Source organism: Notothenia rossii (assembly GCF_949606895.1).
Source record: "Notothenia rossii genome assembly, chromosome: 11".
Lineage (NCBI taxonomy): Eukaryota > Metazoa > Chordata > Actinopteri > Perciformes > Nototheniidae > Notothenia > Notothenia rossii.
Window position 1 is genome coordinate 180,001 of NC_136910.1, and position 18,547 is coordinate 198,547.

At 48.6% G+C, this 18,547-nt stretch overlaps 1 protein-coding gene across 2 annotated transcripts in view; it reads left to right on the forward strand.

Annotated features, from left to right (window-relative positions):
- Window positions 1–15,837, forward strand: part of syde1 (synapse defective Rho GTPase homolog 1) — a 33,126-nt gene extending 17,289 nt beyond the window's left edge. For both annotated transcript variants that reach the window (XM_079657003.1, XM_079657004.1), the window contains exons 5-15: window positions 1–303; window positions 2,018–2,210; window positions 3,494–3,657; window positions 6,170–6,256; window positions 6,571–6,659; window positions 7,492–7,629; window positions 8,639–8,765; window positions 9,421–9,596; window positions 12,809–13,052; window positions 13,526–13,810; window positions 14,174–15,837. The exon at window positions 1–303 is cut by the window's left edge and continues 21 nt beyond it. In XM_079657003.1, coding sequence (XP_079513129.1) covers window positions 1–303; window positions 2,018–2,210; window positions 3,494–3,657; window positions 6,170–6,256; window positions 6,571–6,659; window positions 7,492–7,629; window positions 8,639–8,765; window positions 9,421–9,596; window positions 12,809–13,052; window positions 13,526–13,810; window positions 14,174–14,385 — 2,018 coding nt within the window. In that variant the 3' untranslated portion in view covers window positions 14,386–15,837. The remainder of the gene's footprint in view (window positions 304–2,017; window positions 2,211–3,493; window positions 3,658–6,169; window positions 6,257–6,570; window positions 6,660–7,491; window positions 7,630–8,638; window positions 8,766–9,420; window positions 9,597–12,808; window positions 13,053–13,525; window positions 13,811–14,173) is intronic.
- The last annotated feature ends 2,710 nt before the right edge of the window (window positions 15,838–18,547 follow it).

The window sequence follows — 18,547 nt, forward strand, 5'->3', positions numbered from 1 at the left end:
GTCCCGCCTCCATGAAGAAAGGGGGCGTATCCAGTAGTGTGATTGACAGGCTGCGGTCTCCAGGTACGGTGAGGAAACTCTCCATGAAGATGAAGAAGCTTCCGGAGCTTCGGCGCAAACTCAGCCTCCGCTCAACACGCGGCCGGGGGGGCGACAGCAGGGCTGGGGGCGACGAGTCGACCAGTAAGAACACAGCGTCATCCACGTCCAATCAGAATGTGATCAGCAGATATCACCTGGACAGCTCCGCCCCCCCAGCCCGACCCCTACGGAGGTCATCGAGAGGACGCTCCGCTAAGGGAGGTAACGAAACCAACACTTAACAATCAAATATCAGATGTTACCAATCCAACATCAGATGTTACCAATCCAACATCAGATGTTACCAATCAAATATCAGATGTTACCAATCCAATATCAGATGTTACCAATCCAATATCAGATGTTACCAATCCAACATCAGATGTTACCAATCCAACATCATATGTTACCAATCCAACATCAGATGTTACCAATCCAACATCAGATGTTACCAATCCAATATCAGATGTTACCAATCCAATATCAGATGTTACCAATCCAACATCAGATGTTACCAATCCAACATCATATGTTACCAATCCAACATCAGATGTTACCAATCCAATATCAGATGTTACCAATCCAATATCAGATGTTACCAATCCAATATCAGATGTTACCAATCCAACATCAGATGTTACCAATCCAACATCAGATGTTACCAATCCAATATCAGATGTTACCAATCCAATATCAGATGTTACCAATCCAATATCAGATGTTACCAATCCAACATCAGATGTTACCAATCCAACATCAGATGTTACCAATCAAATATCAGATGTTACCAATCCAATATCAGATGTTACCAATCCAACATCATATGTTACCAATCCAACATCAGATGTTACCAATCCAACATCAGATGTTACCAATCCAACATCAGATGTTACCAATCCAATATCAGATGTTACCAATCAAATATAAGATGTTACCAATCCAATATCATATGTTACCAATCAAATATCAGATGTTACCAATCCAACATCATATGTTACCAATCCAACATCATATGTTACCAATCCAACATCAGATGTTACCAATCCAACATCATATGTTACCAATCCAACATCAGATGTTACCAATCCAACATCAGATGTTACCAATCCAATATCAGATGTTACCAATCCAATATCAGATGTTACCAATCCAACATCAGATGTTACCAATCCAACATCAGATGTTACCAATCCAATATCAGATGTTACCAATCCAATATCAGATGTTACCAATCCAACATCAGATGTTACCAATCCAACATCATATGTTACCAATCCAACATCAGATGTTACCAATCCAATATCAGATGTTACCAATCCAATATCAGATGTTACCAATCCAACATCAGATGTTACCAATCCAACATCAGATGTTACCAATCCAATATCAGATGTTACCAATCCAATATCAGATGTTACCAATCCAATATCAGATGTTACCAATCCAACATCAGATGTTACCAATCCAACATCAGATGTTACCAATCAAATATCAGATGTTACCAATCCAATATCAGATGTTACCAATCCAACATCATATGTTACCAATCCAACATCAGATGTTACCAATCCAACATCAGATGTTACCAATCCAACATCAGATGTTACCAATCCAATATCAGATGTTACCAATCAAATATAAGATGTTACCAATCCAATATCATATGTTACCAATCAAATATCAGATGTTACCAATCCAACATCAGATGTTACCAATCCAATATCATATGTTACCAATCCAACATCATATGTTACCAATCCAACATCAGATGTTAAACAGAGGTTTAACGGTGTTCCAACATATAGTACAAAAAGCAAGACAGTAAAAACGACGAAATGACCGACCAGATGAACACAAACCAACAAACAGACTTCTACCATAGCTCTCGCTAACGAGCTATCCTTATTGAATCTGAACCTGTGTGTTTCCCTTTAAGGCTACCTTAGCGACGGGGACTCCCCTGAGCTGCTGCCACGGCAACAGGCCCCTCCCCTCGCCTCCCCCCAGGAAACATGTGACGTCAGCTCGTTCCAGATGTACTCGGGCATCGAACCGCCAAGAAACAGCCAGCGGGTCACAGGGCTACTGACTGTCCACCTGCTGGGGCTGGAGGAGCTGAAGAGCAGCGGGTACTATTATTAATAAATATATGATATATTATTATTAAAACACATATTTATTATTATTTAGTATTATTTAGAGTATTCTTGATTGTGATGTTGTCTCTCAGGTGTTCCTGTGATGTTGTCTCTCAGGTGTTCCTTTGATGTTGTCTCTCAGGTGTTCCTGTATTGTTGTCTCTCAGGTGTTCCTTTGGTATTGTCTCTCAGGTGTTGTCTCTCAGGTATTGTCTCTCAGGTGTTGTCTCTCAGGTGTTCCTTTGGTATTGTCTCTCAGGTGTTCCTGTGGTATTGTCTCTCAGGTGTTCCTGTGGTATTGTCTCTCAGGTGTTCCTGTGGTATTGTCTCTCAGGTGTTGTCTCTCAGGTATTGTCTCTCAGGTGTTGTCTCTCAGGTGTTCCTGTGGTATTGTCTCTCAGGTGTTCATGTGATGTTGTCTCTCAGGTGTTCCTGTGGTGTTGTCTCTCAGGTGTTGTCTCTCAGGTGTTGTCTCTCCGGTATTGTCTCTCGGGTGTTGTCTCTCCTGTATTGTCTCTCAGGTATTGTCTGTCTCTCAGGTGTTCCTATGATGTTGTCTCTCAGGTGTTCCTGTGGTGTTGTCTCTCAGGTATTGTCTCTCAGGTGTTGTCTCTCAGGTGTTGTCTCTCAGGTGTTCCTGTGGTATTGTCTCTCAGGTGTTCCTGTGGTATTTTCTCTCAGGTGTTCCTGTGGTATTGTCTCTCAGGTGTTGTCTCTCAGGTGTTGTCTCTCAGGTGTTCCTGTGGTATTGTCTCTCAGGTGTTGTCTCTCAGGTGTTGTCTCTCAGGTGTTCCTGTGGTATTGTCTCTCAGGTGTTGTCTCTCAGGTGTTCCTGTGGTATTGTCTCTCAGGTGTTGTCTCTCAGGTGTTGTCTCTCAGGTGTTCCTGTGGTATTGTCTCTCAGGTGTTGTCTCTCAGGTATTGTCTCTCAGATGTTCCTGTGGTATTGTCTCTCAGGTGTTCCTTTGGTATTGTCTCTCAGGTGTTCCTGTGGTATTGTCTCTCAGGTGTTGTCTCTCAGGTGTTCCTGTGGTATTGTCTCTCAGGTGTTGTCTCTCAGGTGTTCCTGTGGTATTGTCGCTCAGGTGTTCCTGTGGTATTGTCTCTCAGGTGTTCCTGTGGTATTGTCTCTCAGGTGTTCCTGTGGTATTGTCGCTCAGGTGTTCCTGTGGTATTGTCTCTCAGGTGTTGTCTCTCCGGTGTTCCTGTGGTATTGTCTCTCAGGTGTTCCTGTGGTATTGTCTCTCAGGTGTTCCTGTGATGTTGTCTCTCAGGTGTTCTGGCAGTAAGCAGGTGTTCCTGGCGATCCAGGTGGACGGAGTCACCAGAGCCCGGACGTCCCAGCTGACCCTCAGAGGCTCCGCCCTCCCTCTGAACCACGCCTTCCACCTGCAGCTGGAGAGAGCCAGGCTGCTGCGCCTCCTGCTGCTGACTCCAGGTACTGCACCTGTCTGTCTCACCTGTCTGCTGCTCACCTGTCTCACCTGTCTCACCTGTCTGCTGCTGACTCCAGGTACTACAGCTGTCTGCTGCTCACCTGTCTCACCTGTCTGTCTCACCTGTCTGCTGCTCACCTGTCTGCTGCTGACTCCAGGGCCCTTTCTCATTCCACTGATTTCCCCTCCTCGACTCCTCGACTCCTCGACTCCTCGGTCCTCCGGTAGTGACCCGGAAATGGATTTCAGCGCACCATGTTGAAGGACATCTCATTTCTCTAAATGTACATCGAGGACCAAGGATCGAGCGTCAAGGAGGCTCTCTGGAGGAGCTCTAACCGAGGAGAGAGGAGAGAGGAGAGAGGAGGCTCTCTGGAGGAGCTCTAACCGAGGAGAGAGGAGAGAGGAGAGAGGAGTCTCTCTGGAGGAGCTCTAACCGAGGAGAGAGGAGAGAGGAGAGAGGAGGCTCTCTGAAGGAGCTCTAACCGAGGAGAGAGGAAAGAGGAGAGAGGAGGCTCTCTGGAGGAGCTCTAACCGAGGAGAGAGGAGAGAGGAGGCTCTCTGGAGGAGCTCTAACCGAGGAGAGAGGAAAGAGGAGAGAGGAGAGAGGAGGCTCTCTGGAGGAGCTCTAACCGAGGAGAGAGGAAAGAGGAGAGATGAGGCTCTCTGGAGGAGCTCTAACCGAGGAGAGAGGAGAGAGGAGAGAGGAGAGAGGAGGCTCTCTGGAGGAGCTCTAACCGAGGAGAGAGGAGAGAGGAGAGAGAAGAGAGGAGGCTCTCTGGAGGAGCTCTAACCGAGGAGAGAGGAAAGAGGAGAGAGGAGAGAGGAGGCTCTCTGGAGGAGCTCTAACCGAGGAGAGAGGAGAGAGGAGAGAGGAGAGAGGAGGCTCTCTGGAGGAGCTCTAACCGAGGAAACACTGATGGCTCCTCCTCGGCTCCTTCGTGGATGCATTTCCGGGAACAGAGATGTTTCAAAGAGTCGTGACGCACGGCCGGACTGATCTCAGCCAATCACAGCTCTGCATGCATCCCCTGGATATTATTTTATTAACTGCTCTCATCACGACGCGATGTTTCCAGAGAGAACAGCTGAGAGGTCCGTGCAGAAAGCAGAGCAGTGTGTGTGTGTGTGTGTGTGTGTGTGTGTGTGTGTGTGTGTGTGTGTGTGTGTGTGTGTGTGTGTGTGTGTGTGTGTGTGTGTGTGTGTGTGTGTGTGTGTGTGTGTGTGTGTGTGTGTGTGTGTGTGTGTGTGTGTGTGTGTGTGTGTGTGTGTGTGTGTGTGTGTGTGTGTGTGTGTGTGTGTGTGTGTGTCCCCGCATATGTAGAATGTTATTGTCTCATTATACCGCACTGTGAATGAATTAAAGTAAATATATAAGTCGTCATGAACACATCTGTCCATCAGACTGCTTCCCCTCCTCGACTCCTCTCTCCTCGGCTCCCCTCCTCGACTCCTCTCTCCTCGGCTCCCTTCCTCTGATCCTCTCTCCTCGGCTCCCCTCCTCGACTCCTCTCTCCTCGGCTCCTCCGCTCGCATCTCCTGTGGGCGGGACTAAGGGACGAGGAGGGGAGTTAGAGAAAGGGCCCTGGTACTACACCTGTCTGCAGCTCACCTGTCTGCTGCTCACCTGTTTGCAGCTCAGCTGTCTGCTGCTCACCTGTCTGCTGCTCACCTGTCTGCTGCTCACCTGTCTGCTGCTCACCTGTCTGCAGCTCACCTGTCTGCAGCTCACCTGTCTGCTGCTCACCTGTCTGCAGCTCACCTGTCTGCAGCTCACCTGTCTGCAGCTCACCTGTCTGCTGCTCACCTGTCTGCAGCTCACCTGTCTGCAGCTCACCTGTCTGCAGCTCACCTGTCTGCTGCTCACCCGTCTGCTGCTCACCTGTCTGCAGCTCACCTGTCTGCTGCTCACCTGTCTGCTGCTCACCTGTCTGCTGCTCACCTGTCTGCTGCTCACCCGTCTGCTGCTCACCCGTCTGCAGCTCACCTGTCTGCTGCTCACCTGTCTGCTGCTCACCTGTCTGCAGCTCACCTGTCTGCTGCTCACCTGTCTGCAGCTCACCTGTCTGCAGCTCACCTGTCTGCTGCTCACCTGTCTGCAGCTCACCTGTCTGCAGCTCACCTGTCTGCTGCTCACCTGTCTGCAGCTCACCTGTCTGCTGCTCACCTGTCTGCAGCTCACCTGTCTGCAGCTCACCTGTCTGCAGCTCACCTGTCTGCAGCTCACCTGTCTGCTGCTCACCTGTCTGCAGCTCACCTGTCTGCAGCTCACCTGTCTGCTGCTCACCTGTCTGCAGCTCACCTGTCTGCAGCTCACCTGTCTGCAGCTCACCTGTCTGCTGCTCACCTGTCTGCAGCTCACCTGTCTGCAGCTCACCTGTCTGCAGCTCACCTGTCTGCTGCTCACCTGTCTGCAGCTCACCTGTCTGCAGCTCACCTGTCTGCTGCTCACCTGTCCCACCTGTTCTTCTGCAGTGTTAATAAAGGTGTTGACGTTTTTTCCTGTGTTTTTAGCTCCTCCTGCAGGAGGACCATCAGACCCCCCCCCAAGGAACAGGGTCTGTGCTCTGGGGGGGGTCTGCATCCCCCCGCTCTTTAAAGGTGAGTTACAACCCCCCCCACACACACACACACACACACTACTGTACTGCACAGACATAAACATTATGATCATTCAAGGTGTTTGTTTAATTAAAGGTGTGTGTGTGTGTGTGTGTGTGTGTGTGTGTGTGTGTGTGTGTGTGTGTGTGTGTGTGTGTGTGTGTGTGTGTGTGTGTGTGTGTGTGTGTGTGTGTGTGTGTGTGTGTGTGTGTGTGTGTGTGTGTGTGTGTGTGTGTGTGTGTGTGTGTGTGTTAATTAAAGGTGTGTGTGTGTTAATTAAACGTGTGTGTGTTAATTAAAGGTGTGTGTTTCAGGGAGTCGCAGTCAGCAGCTGTGTGTGAGGCTGGAGCCCCGAGGACTGATCTACCTGAAGCTGTCTCTGCAGGAGAACTGGGACAACCAGGTAACAGCAGTACTACCAATACTTCTACTACCAATACTTCTACTACCAATACTGCTACTACCAATACTTCTACTACCAATACTGCTACTACCAATACTTATACTACTGTACCAATACTTCTACTACCAATACTTCTACTACCAATACTTCTACTAACAATACTACTACTACCAATACTGCTACTACCAATAGTACTACTACCAATACTACTACTACCAATACTACCAATACTTCTACTACCTATACTTCTACTACCAATACTTCTACTACCAATAATACTTCTACCAATACTTCTACTACCAATACTTCTACTACCAATACTTCTACTACCAATAATTCTACTACCAATATACTACTACTACCAATACTTCTACTACCAATACTACTACTACCAATAATTCTACTACCAATACTACTACTACCAATACTTCTACTACCAATAATTCTACTACCAATATACTACTACTACCAATACTTCTACTACCAATACTACTACTACCAATAATTCTACTACCAATATACTACTACTACCAATACTTCTACTACCAATACTACTACTACCAATACTTATACTGCCAATACTATTACTACCAAGTCTTCTACTACCAGTGCTACTACTGCTGAGAGACGCTCAGGTACTCAGGTGTTTCAGGTAATGTGTGTGTGTGTGTGTGTGTGTGTGTGTGTGTGTGTGTGTGTGTGTGTGTGTGTGTGTGTGTGTGTGTGTGTGTGTGTGTGTGTGTGTGTGTGTGTGTGTGTGTGTGTGTGTGTGTGTGTGTGTGTGTGTGTGTGTGTGTGTGTGTGTGTGTGTGTGTGTGTGTGTGTCCTTTAGTCTTGCAGTGAGTCCTCGGGCCCGGCTAATGTCTTCGGGGTGGATCTGCATCACCTGGTGGAGAAAGAAGGCTCCTCCCCCCCCATCCCCCGGCTCATCACCAAGTGTGTCGCTGAGATCGAGCGCAGAGGACTCAAGGTACACCTGTCCTACCTGTATACACCTGTCCACCTGTCTTAACTGTATACACCTGTCCTACCTGTATACACCTGTCCACTTGTCCTAACTGTATACACCTGTCCTACATGTTCAACCTGTATACACCTGTCCTAACTGTATACACCTGTCCACCTGTCCTAACTGTATACACCTGTCCTACCTGCATACACCTGTCCACTTGTCCTAACTGTATACACCTGTCCACCTGTCCTACCTGCATACACCTGTCCACCTGTCCTAACTGTATACACCTGTCCTACCTGCATACACCTGTCCACCTGTCCATATCTGCCTGTCTCCCTCTCACCTGTCTGTCTCTCACCTGTCTCTCAACTTTCTGTCTTTCCTGTCGCTCACCTGTCTGTCTCACCTGTCTCTCACCTGGCTGTCTCTCACCTGTCTTTCACCTGTCTGTCTCTCACCTGTCTGTCTCGCACCTGTCTGTCTCTCACCTGTCTCTACCTGTCTGTCTCTACCTGTCTGTCTCTCACCTGTCTGTCTCTCACCTGTCTCTACCTGTCTGTCTCTACCTGTCTGTCTCTCACCTGTCTGTCTCTCACCTGTCTCTACCTGTCTGTCTCTATCTGTCTGTCTCTCACCTGTCTGTCTCTCACCTGTCTGTCTCTACCTGTCTGTCTCTCACCTGTCTGTCTGTCACCTGTCTCTACCTGTCTGTCTCTACCTGTCTGTCTCTCACCTGTCTGTCTCTCACCTGTCTCTACCTGTCTGTCTCTCACCTGTCTGTCTCTACCTGTCTGTCTCTCACCTGTCTGTCTCTCACCTGTCTCTACCTGTCTGTCTCTCACCTGTCTGTCTCTACCTGTCTGTCTCTCACCTGTCTGTCTCTCACCTGTCTCTACCTGTCTGTCTCTCACCTGTCTCTACCTGTCTGTCTCTCACCTGTCTGTCTTTCACCTGTCTCTACCTGTCTGTCTCTCACCTGTCTCTCACCTGTCTCCCTCTCACCTGTCTCTCACCTGTCTCTCAGGTGGTGGGTCTGTACCGGCTCTGTGGTTCTGCCTCAGTGAAGAAGGATCTGAGGGACTGGTTTGAGAGGAACAGCTCAGCAGTCTGTCTCAGTGAAGACCTGTATCCGGATATCAACGTGCTCACAGGTAAGGGGACACCTGGGGGGTCTTTGGGGGCTTTGGGGGTCTTTGAAGGGGCTTTCTTGGTATGGAGGGTCTGGAGGGTCTTTGGAGGTCTCTGGGGGTCTTTGGGGGTCTCTGAAGGTTCAAGGTTCTTTATTGTCAAACTAACATAGCTACAGAGTAATGATGTTGTTGAAAATCTTAGGTCATAGGCTTCTCCAACAGAGCAACACAATAATACAGAAAAGCAGACAATATTAAAACAATATTAAAGTATATTATATTAAAAGTAATACAAAATAAAAATAGTTTTAAAAAAGTGAAATAGTGAAATAAGAGTCTATATGCAAGCTATTGGAATGATATATTAGATAATAGATAGATAATTACTAAGTAGCAGATGAATGTTATGGATGTTGTTTCAGCAGTCCAGGTGTTTAACAGTCTTCTGGCCTGTGGGATGAAGCTGTCTCTGAGTCTGGTGGTTTTAGTCCGGATGCTGCGGTACCGCCTGCCAGGCGGCAGCAGACTGAGCAGTTTGTGGCTGGGGGGATGGGGGTCTTTGATAATCCTGAGGGCTTTCTTCCTGAGCTGCTGGAAGTAAAGGTCCTCTGTGTTCACCAGGTCCCCTCAGGGCCCCCCTCTTTAATCAAACTCCTGAAGTCCTTCCTGTCCTCAGGTATCCTGAAGGACTACCTGCGGGAGCTGCCCTCCCCCCTCATCACCTCCTCCCTGTACCAGGTGGTGAGGGAGGCCTTGACCCTGCAGCCCCCCCCGGCCCCCCCCACAGCCCCGGATCCCGAGCAGAACCGGAGAACCGTGGAGTTGCTGACCTGTCTGCCACCGCCTGAGAGAGTGAGACCTGAATACCTGAAACTCACCTGAAACACACCTGTAACACCTGTAACACACCTGTAACACACCTGAAACACACCTGAAACACCTGAAACAAACCTGAAACACACCTGAAACACCTGTAACACACCTGTAACACACCTGAAACACACCTGAAACACCTGAAACAAACCTGAAACACACCTGAAACACCTGTAACACACCTGTAACACACCTGAAACACACCTGAAACACCTGTAACACACCTGTAACACACCTGAAACACACCTGAAACACACCTGAAACACCTGTAACACACCTGTAACACACCTGAAACACACCTGAAACACCTGTAACACACCTGAAACACACCTGAAACACACCTGAAACACACCTGAAACACCTGTAACACACCTGAAACACCTGTAACACACCTGAAACACACCTGAAACACCTGTAACACACCTTAAACATCTGTAACACACCTGAAACATCTGTAAAATACCTGTAACACACCTGTAACACACCTGAAACACACCTGAAACACACCTGAAATACACCTGAAACACCTGTAACACACCTTAAACACCTGTAACACACCTGGAACACACCTGTAACACACCTGAAACACACCTGAAATACACCTGAAACACACCTGTAACAAACCTGAAATACACCTGAAACACCTGTAACACACCTGAAACACACCTGAAACACACCTGAAACAACTGTAACACACCTGTAACACACCTGAAACACACCTGTAACACACCTGAAACACACCTGAAATACACCTGAAACACACCTGTAACAAACCTGAAATACACCTGTAACACACCTGTAACACACCTGAAATACACCTGAAACACCTGTAACACACCTGAAACACACCTGAAACAACTGTAACACACCTGTAACACACCTGAAACACACCTGTAACACACCTGAAACACACCTGAAACACACCTGTAACACACCTGAAACACACCTGAAACACACCTGAAACAGACCTGAAACACACCTGAAACAACTGTAACACACCTGTAACACACCTGAAACACACCTGTAACACACCTGAAACACACCTGAAACACCTGTAACACACCTGAAACACACCTGAAACACCTGTAACACACCTGTAACACACCTGAAACACACCTGAAACACACCTGAAACACCTGTAACACACCTGAAACACCTGTAACACACCTGAAACACACCTGAAACACCTGTAACACACCTTAAACATCTGTAACACACCTGAAACATCTGTAACACACCTGTAACACACCTGTAACACACCTGTAACACACCTGAAACACACCTGAAACACACCTGAAATACACCTGAAACACCTGAAACACACCTTAAACACCTGTAACACACCTGAAACATCTGTAACACACCTGAAATACACCTGAAACACACCTGTAACAAACCTGAAATACACCTGAAACACACCTGAAACACCTGTAACACACCTGAAACACACCTGAAACACCTGTAACACACCTTAAACATCTGTAACACACCTGAAACATCTGTAAAACACCTGAAACACACCTGAAACACACCTGAAACACACCTGAAACACACCTGTAACACACCTGAAACACACCTGAAACACCTGTAACACACCTTAAACATCTGTAACACACCTGAAACATCTGTAAAACACCTGTAGCACACCTGAAACACACCTGAAACACACCTGAAATACACCTGAAACACCTGAAACACACCTTAAACGCCTGTAACACACCTGCAACATCTGTAACATACCTGTAACACACCTGTAACACACCTGAAACACACCTGAAATACACCTGAAACACACCTGTAACAAACCTGAAATACACCTGAAACACACCTGAAACACCTGTAACACACCTGAAACACACCTGAAACACACATTAAATTGCACGATTCCCCTCATATTGCACGGAAGACATGATAACTTAAATATTAGCAGCGTTTAGTGCACATATGGCCCTGGGAAAGAAACTAAACTTGAGTCTGTTTGTCCGGGAAGACATGGCACAGAAGCGCCTGCCTGAGCGCAGCCGTACAAAGTGCTCGTTACCCGGATGGTGTGGGTCCTTGAGAATCTTGACTGCCTTCTTAAGGCAACGAGAGCTGTACAGTACCTCCAGGGAGGGGAGAGGGCACCCGACACATCTGTAACACACAACACACCTGTAACACATAACACACCTGTAACACACCTGTAACCAGTTTTGTGCTACCATTACTAGTTACTTCATTTCAAAAGTAACTAAGCTACTTTACTGATTACTTACACCCAAAAGTAACGCGTTACTGTGAACAGTAACGCGTTAGTTACTTAAAGGGCTCCCATTAATGCCCTTATAGCCTCCATTTCAGTACTGTTATTGCATTGCAGAATAATGCAATCTGTTGATCAAGAAATAGAAATAGAAATAGTAGAAATAGCCTGCATGTGTTCTACAACGTGCAATGGCTTTATCAACTTTTCCCTGGCTAGCAGTCCCTCGGTTCAAACCCAGCAGCTGTTGCTGAGGTAGAGGTGGAGTGGGATGAGTCTGGGTCTGTGGTCTTAGCTACTAGCTTCGTCCCAGCATGTTGTTTCTGAAGATGTTCCAACAGATCTGAATTGCTGTTTTGGGCAGTAGATAGGATCTTTGACCCGCCAAGACACAACTTACATTTAACTAAAACCTTCTTTTCTTTGTGCTCGACAAAAGTGAAATATTGAGAATATCTCCAGGCGGAGAAACTCGACTTGAGCTCCGCCGCCGCCATGATAGTCTTGTTAGTAAACACAAACACGCCCACAGCGCGTCTCCGCATGTGACACAGGAAGTATCCAAGTATATTTACTCAAGTGCTTAAGTACAGTTCTCATCTCTGTTCGCCTCGCTGTTGGCGCCGCTCACCAACGTCTGGGAGCCGAGACTATATAAAAAAAATAACGGAGTAACGCACCACGTAGTAACGGGAACTGAGTTACTGAATTTACAAAGTAATGCGTTAGAGTACTAGTTACTGCGTTACAGTAACGCGTTAGTCCCAACACTGCCTGTAACACACAACACACCTGTACCTGTCTTTATCATCATGTGCTCAGCAGCTACAGTGTAGAAATGTCTACACATACATGTATTGATCATCTATATGTTTGATCATCTATATGTTTGATAGTGTAATAGACCACCTGTCCTACACCTGAATGTGAACCCCCTGTCTTTCAGGCCACCCTGTCCCTGCTGCTGGACCACCTGAGCCTGGTGGCCTCCCTCAGCCCCTGGAACAGGATGACCCACCAGAACCTGGCGGTCTGCTTCGGCCCGGTTCTGCTCACCCCCACCCAGGAGGCCTGGAGGGGAGGGGGAGGGGGGGGAGGCAGGATGGGGGGGAAGGCATTGGGGGAGGAGAGTGCGGTGGACTTCAAGAGACACATCGAGGCTCTGCATTACCTGCTGCAGCTGTGGCCAGGTGAGTCCCTCTAGGGTTCTGGTGCTGGTTCCTCTCAGCTAGTGTTGGTTTCAGACTCAGCTGGTCCTGGTTCAGACTCTGCTGCTCCTGGTTCAGACTCAGTTCCTGGTTCAGACTCAGCTGGTCCTGGTTCAGACTCTGCTGGTCCTGGTTCAGACTCAGCTCCTGGTTCAGACTCAGCTCCTGGCTCAGACTCAGCTCCTGGTTCAGACTCTGCTGGTCCTGGTTCAGACTCAGCTTGTCCTGGTGCAGACTCAGCTGGTCCTGGTTCAGACTCAGCTCCTGGTTCAGACTCATTGTCAGCAGCTTAGAAACTGAAGACTGAGTGAGACGGAAAAAGACACGATACTGGTTTATCTTTATTAGCTTTACTGTTATAAACTGGTGTAAACTGGGAGGGTCTCTGAGGGTCTGGTTTTCCTTGGATACTCCTTTTAGACTCAGCTAAATGTATTCTAATGTCTCCCCCTCAGTGCCGACCAATCGAGTGCCATCAGACGACCACAGCGACGCCTCCCCCCCTCCCTCCCCCGGCCTGACCCATAAACCCCTGCGGAAGAAGCAGCCTCGGCTTCCTGCGCTGCGAATGGCTGAGAGCCCTGAACAGAAAGTGGTGTCACGCCGCGGTCGAGACGCCCGGTTGGAGAGTCCGCCACCGATCAACCGGTACGCCGGGGACTGGAGCGTCTGTGGGCGGGACTTCCTGTCCGGACAGGAAGCCGACTATGACGAGGTGGCAGGAAGCGACAGCGACGGAGGTAACTGTTGACATCACTTCCTGTTAAGACATCAGTGTAGCATAGACCGGTACCATTAACACCAGTCCAGACCAGTTCAGACCAGTTCAGACCAGACCAGACCAGTCCAGTTCAGACCAGTCCAGACTCGGATGTGGTGAGGAAGGTGAGGAAGGTGAGGAAGGTGAAGGAAGGTGAGGAAGATGAGGGAGGTGAAGAAGGTGAGGGAGGTGAGGGAGGAAGGTGAGGAAGGTGAGGGAGGGGTCATGAGGCCCAGGATGGGGACCTGAGGGAAGCTTCAGTAGCGAGGGGGAGCAGGTAGTCTGGGCCAATGAGTCCCAGTTCAGAAAGAGCCAGTGTGTGACTGAAACTCTTCTGTTCCAGGCAGCAGTGATGAAGAGGAGCAGAAGAAGAGGTGCAGCAGTGATGAAGAGGAGCAGAAGAAGAGGTCCTGGTCTTCATCAGCAGCAGGACCAGGTCTTTATGTCGAAGAGTTCCTGGACTTTGACGCTCCGTTCAACTGTCGACTCAGTTTGAAGGACTTCGACACTCTGATCCACGACCTGGAGCGAGAACTGATCCACATCTGCCTGTAGTTCCTGATGTTCCTGATGTTCCTGATGGTTCTGATGTTCCTGATAGTTCTGATGGTTCTGATGGTTCTGATGGTTCTGATGGTTCTGATTGTTCCTGGTGGTTCTAAGGTTCTTTATGGTTCTGATGGTTCTGATTGTTCCTGGTGGTTCCAATGTTCCTGATGGTCCTGATGGTTCTGATGGTTCTGATTGTTCCTGGTGGTTCGAAGGTTCCTGATGGTCCTGATGGTTCTGATGGTTCTGATTGTTCCTGGTGGTTCTAAGGTTCCTGATGGTTCTGATGTTCCTGATGTTCCTGATGGTTCTGATGGTTATGATGGTTCTGATGGTTCTGATGGTTCTGATTGTTCCTGGTGGTTCCAAGGTTCCTGATTGTCCTGATGGTTCTGATGGTTCTGATTGTTCCTGGTGGTTCTAAGGTTCCTGATGGTTCTGATTGTTCCTGGTGTTTCTAAGGTTCCTGATGGTCCTGATGGTTCTGATGGTTCCTGGTGGTTCTAAGGTTCCTGATGGTTCTGATGTTTCTGATTGTTCTGATCGTTCTGATGGTTCCTGGTGGTTCCAAGGTTCCTGATGGTTCTGATGGTTCTAAGGTTTCTGGTGGTTCCTGGTGGTTCCTGGTGGTTCTAAGGTTCTTGATGTTCCTTTGCCGTCAAAGCAGATTATATATTCTTTTGATCGAAAGGTAAACGTAGCTCTAAACTGAAGGAGACGAGAGGGAACTAATGTTGGTTCCCTCATCAGAACAGTTTTATTTGTATTATTGCTATTATTATTGTTGTTGCAGTGTGGACCCTCTGAAGATGTGAACGGGTTCTGGTGGTTCTGGTGGCTCTGGGTATCAGGGTACTATCCTGTCGGGCTGTTGAAGCCATAATCTCTATTTTACATCTTACAACTTTGAAGGGAACGTCTTGCAGAACCCATTGCGCTGCTGATTCTCCTAGTCCTTCCAGGTTCTCCTCCCAGGTTCTCCTTCCAGGTTCTCCTAGTCCTTTGGGGTTCTCCTAGTCCTTCAGTTTCCTGTTAGTCCTGCAGGTCCTAAAGGGTTCCTGTAGGGTTCAGGTTCCTGATGGTTTCAGGTTCCCCTGGATTCCAGCAGAGCGATGTGTTCTGCAGAGGTTCTTCAGTATTTCGCGGTACAGAGTGATGAAGGAATCCGTACTGAGGGTTACAGACAGAAGCTGTTTACGGTTTTTTCTCATGTTTGTTGACAGTATTTTTGTGTTGACAGTATTGTTGTTTGGTTGACAGTATTATTGTTTTGTTGAAAGTATTATTGTTTTGTTGACAGTATTGTTTTGTTGACAGTATTGTTGTTTTGCACAGATATTAAGCACTTCTGTTGTTATTGACAACGATGTTTCTATGCAGATGAACCAAAGTGTGGAAGCACATTTCCTGTCTGTATGTTTTATAACCCGACCAAATATTAAACACTTATTATTATTATTATTGTTGTTGTTTGTTTGTTATTAGAAGTCTAGTAGAAGTTAACAAATCTGAAGTTACCTACTGTAACTCCAGCTTCTATGAGTAATGGCGTAGCCCTCTAACCCTATTGTTATTGGGTAATCCCCTGCGCCCCCGCGCAGCACTGAAACACTTGTAGTCCACGTCCACCCACAAGGTGGGGCCCACCCTCGGGCCTCCTTCCATTATAAATAGGAAAGAGGCCCGACAATCTGCTCCCATACAAAATAACTTTTCTTCAGTTATTCGTGGAGCCAGTGGGGCCCAGCACTTAGAGGGCTACGCCAATACTCATAGAAGCTGGGGTTACAGTAGGTAACCTCAGTTCTCTCTCGTATATGGCTTCGCCCTCTAAGGCTATCGCTATTGGGTTAAGGGTGAAGCATGATGTAGTCTGCGCCCCACTGGGTCCGCCCGGCACTAGAAGCACAGACACACCTGCTCAATAACACCCCATGCCTGATGTGCCATGCGTAATGGCGCATCACCGTCCCTGGAATATAGCATAACATGAATATTCTCCATGAGGGGACGAAGGCTGGGAACAATGCATACCTGCCGCTGTGAGAAGTAGAGACGAAGGTCATACTTTGCCCAGTGACAAAAAGAGGGGGAACAGCAGCTCTCTGCGTGCAGACAGGCAGGAGAGCACGGCTGGATCCCTGACGTCACTCACTCTGACAGGACACTCCGTACAGGGTGTGTCAGAGAGGAATGGGAGACATCCCTCAAATACAATTGAATCAATGAACAGGGGGAAGACCAAGATGCAGCAGAGCAAATGTCTTCCACTGACGTTCCTCCGTGCCAAGCCGTTGAGGAGGACATTCCTCTGTTGGAGTGCGCTCTGATGTTCTCCGGGGGATCCACCCCATGAGGAGACATGCCTGTGACACAGCCTCACACAGCCAGTGTGAAGCCGCTGTGCAGACAGAGGCTGCCCGATCGAGCACTCTCTATAATGCACAAACAGGCGCTGAGAACATGCACCACTAGCAGGACAGAGGAGATGAGACGTGGCTTCTTCCTCCGACCTGTGAGGAGGGGGGAAGAAGCCCTCCAAGGTGATCACTCTCCACTCTAAAGAGCTTGTGATGACCTTTGGCATGAAGCCGGGTTAGGGCGTCAAACAGCTGAGCTGCATCTCCTTGGATCCGGAGGCCTGACGGAGCCCCAGAGAGAGCAGACACATCACTCACCCTTTAGCTGATAGAGCCTAAAGTAATACTACTTTGTATGTAAACAGTTTAAGGGGAACCTGGTCTAAAGGCTCAAATGGGGCTTTGCTTAGTGCACGTGACACAGGTCTGAGTCTCCGTACTCCATAACACGGCTGCTGCGCTCTGCGAGCCCCTCTGTTCAACTCTCCTGGAATATACATTGCTCTGATGAGAGCAACTTGTGTGCGCGCCCAGAACAGCAGCCGCCTGGCTGCGTTCAGAAGCTGGCAGATCGTACTCCTCCCTGGAGATTGAGGTGGGCTGCCGTGGCCTGTTGTCTGTGCGAATCAACGCATGTCTGATTGTACAGCAACAGGGCGCAGTGCTGGAATACTTCCAAACCGGAGAACAGCTCCAGCACATTTACTTCTGACGCACGGGGTTGATGCGCGGGCGAATGAACCACCTGGAGACTCCTCCTGTGGGGGAGTCCCAGGGGGATCCCCACGTGACCAGCTGACGTCATGCTGAGCAGCTGTATCACAGAGAGGGCCTGCGGGATGTGACAAGCCGGAAAGGGAGCTCTCAGTTCCTCCACTCGCTGCCGCGAGAGCCGCGCTCTGCTGGCTGAGTTTAATTCCACTCCCAGATAAATGGATATCTGAGAGGGAAGAGGACAGCTCTTCTTCCAATTCATTATGAAAACCCAGGCTTTGACAGATGCGATACGAGATGTAACGTCTGTAAAGCGACTTCCTCCCTTTAGCGAGCCAGCAAATAGCAGGTCGTCCAGAGAAAACCACATGCCGGCGAACACATTCCAGCCTCTGTTTGATCGTCAGCATGTGGAACACTGACAGATCAAGGCTGGGTCTCACTCCCCCATTTTTTTCCCGGGATTTAGAAAAACGGGAGTAATCAAGTTGGCCTGTTTTACCCCGAAAAACGCCGTCAGGCTCGGCTCCAGAGAAGGGGTGGCTGGGAAGCCCGCATCTGTAAACCCCTCCACCTTGGTGAGGGGAACAAATGTGCCCACCGGAGCCTTCAGGGCCCTCGGGTTCGCCGCCGACCCCTCCTGGTACCTCCTGATGGCCAGATCGGGTCACTCCTGACCGTCTGCACCCGTGAGAAAACTCCGGCCATATCGTCCGGAGCACACCTCTCCTGAGCCAGGGGAACGGGGAGATTTTTGCAGGCAGCCGCCTACCGGAAGGGAGCCCGAGGGTGGGGCCCACCTTGCGGGCGGGCGTGGACTACAAGTGTTTTCAGTGCTGAGCGGGTGCGCAGGGGGATTACCCAATAGCGATATACAGCCATATACGAAATAGAACTTAATGTTTCATCAGTTTCAGTTTCCTGAAAACAGAGGAGAGTTTACTATTTAAAATATATTTATGAGTCATCTTTGTGATTGGTAAAAACCGCCCTGAGGGGAGAACGTGCGGTCGTCCACGGCACGGTGACGTCGTCCACGGCAACGTGACACCGCTCAGGAACCGGAGAGAGAGAGACCATCGGCAGAAAGGAGA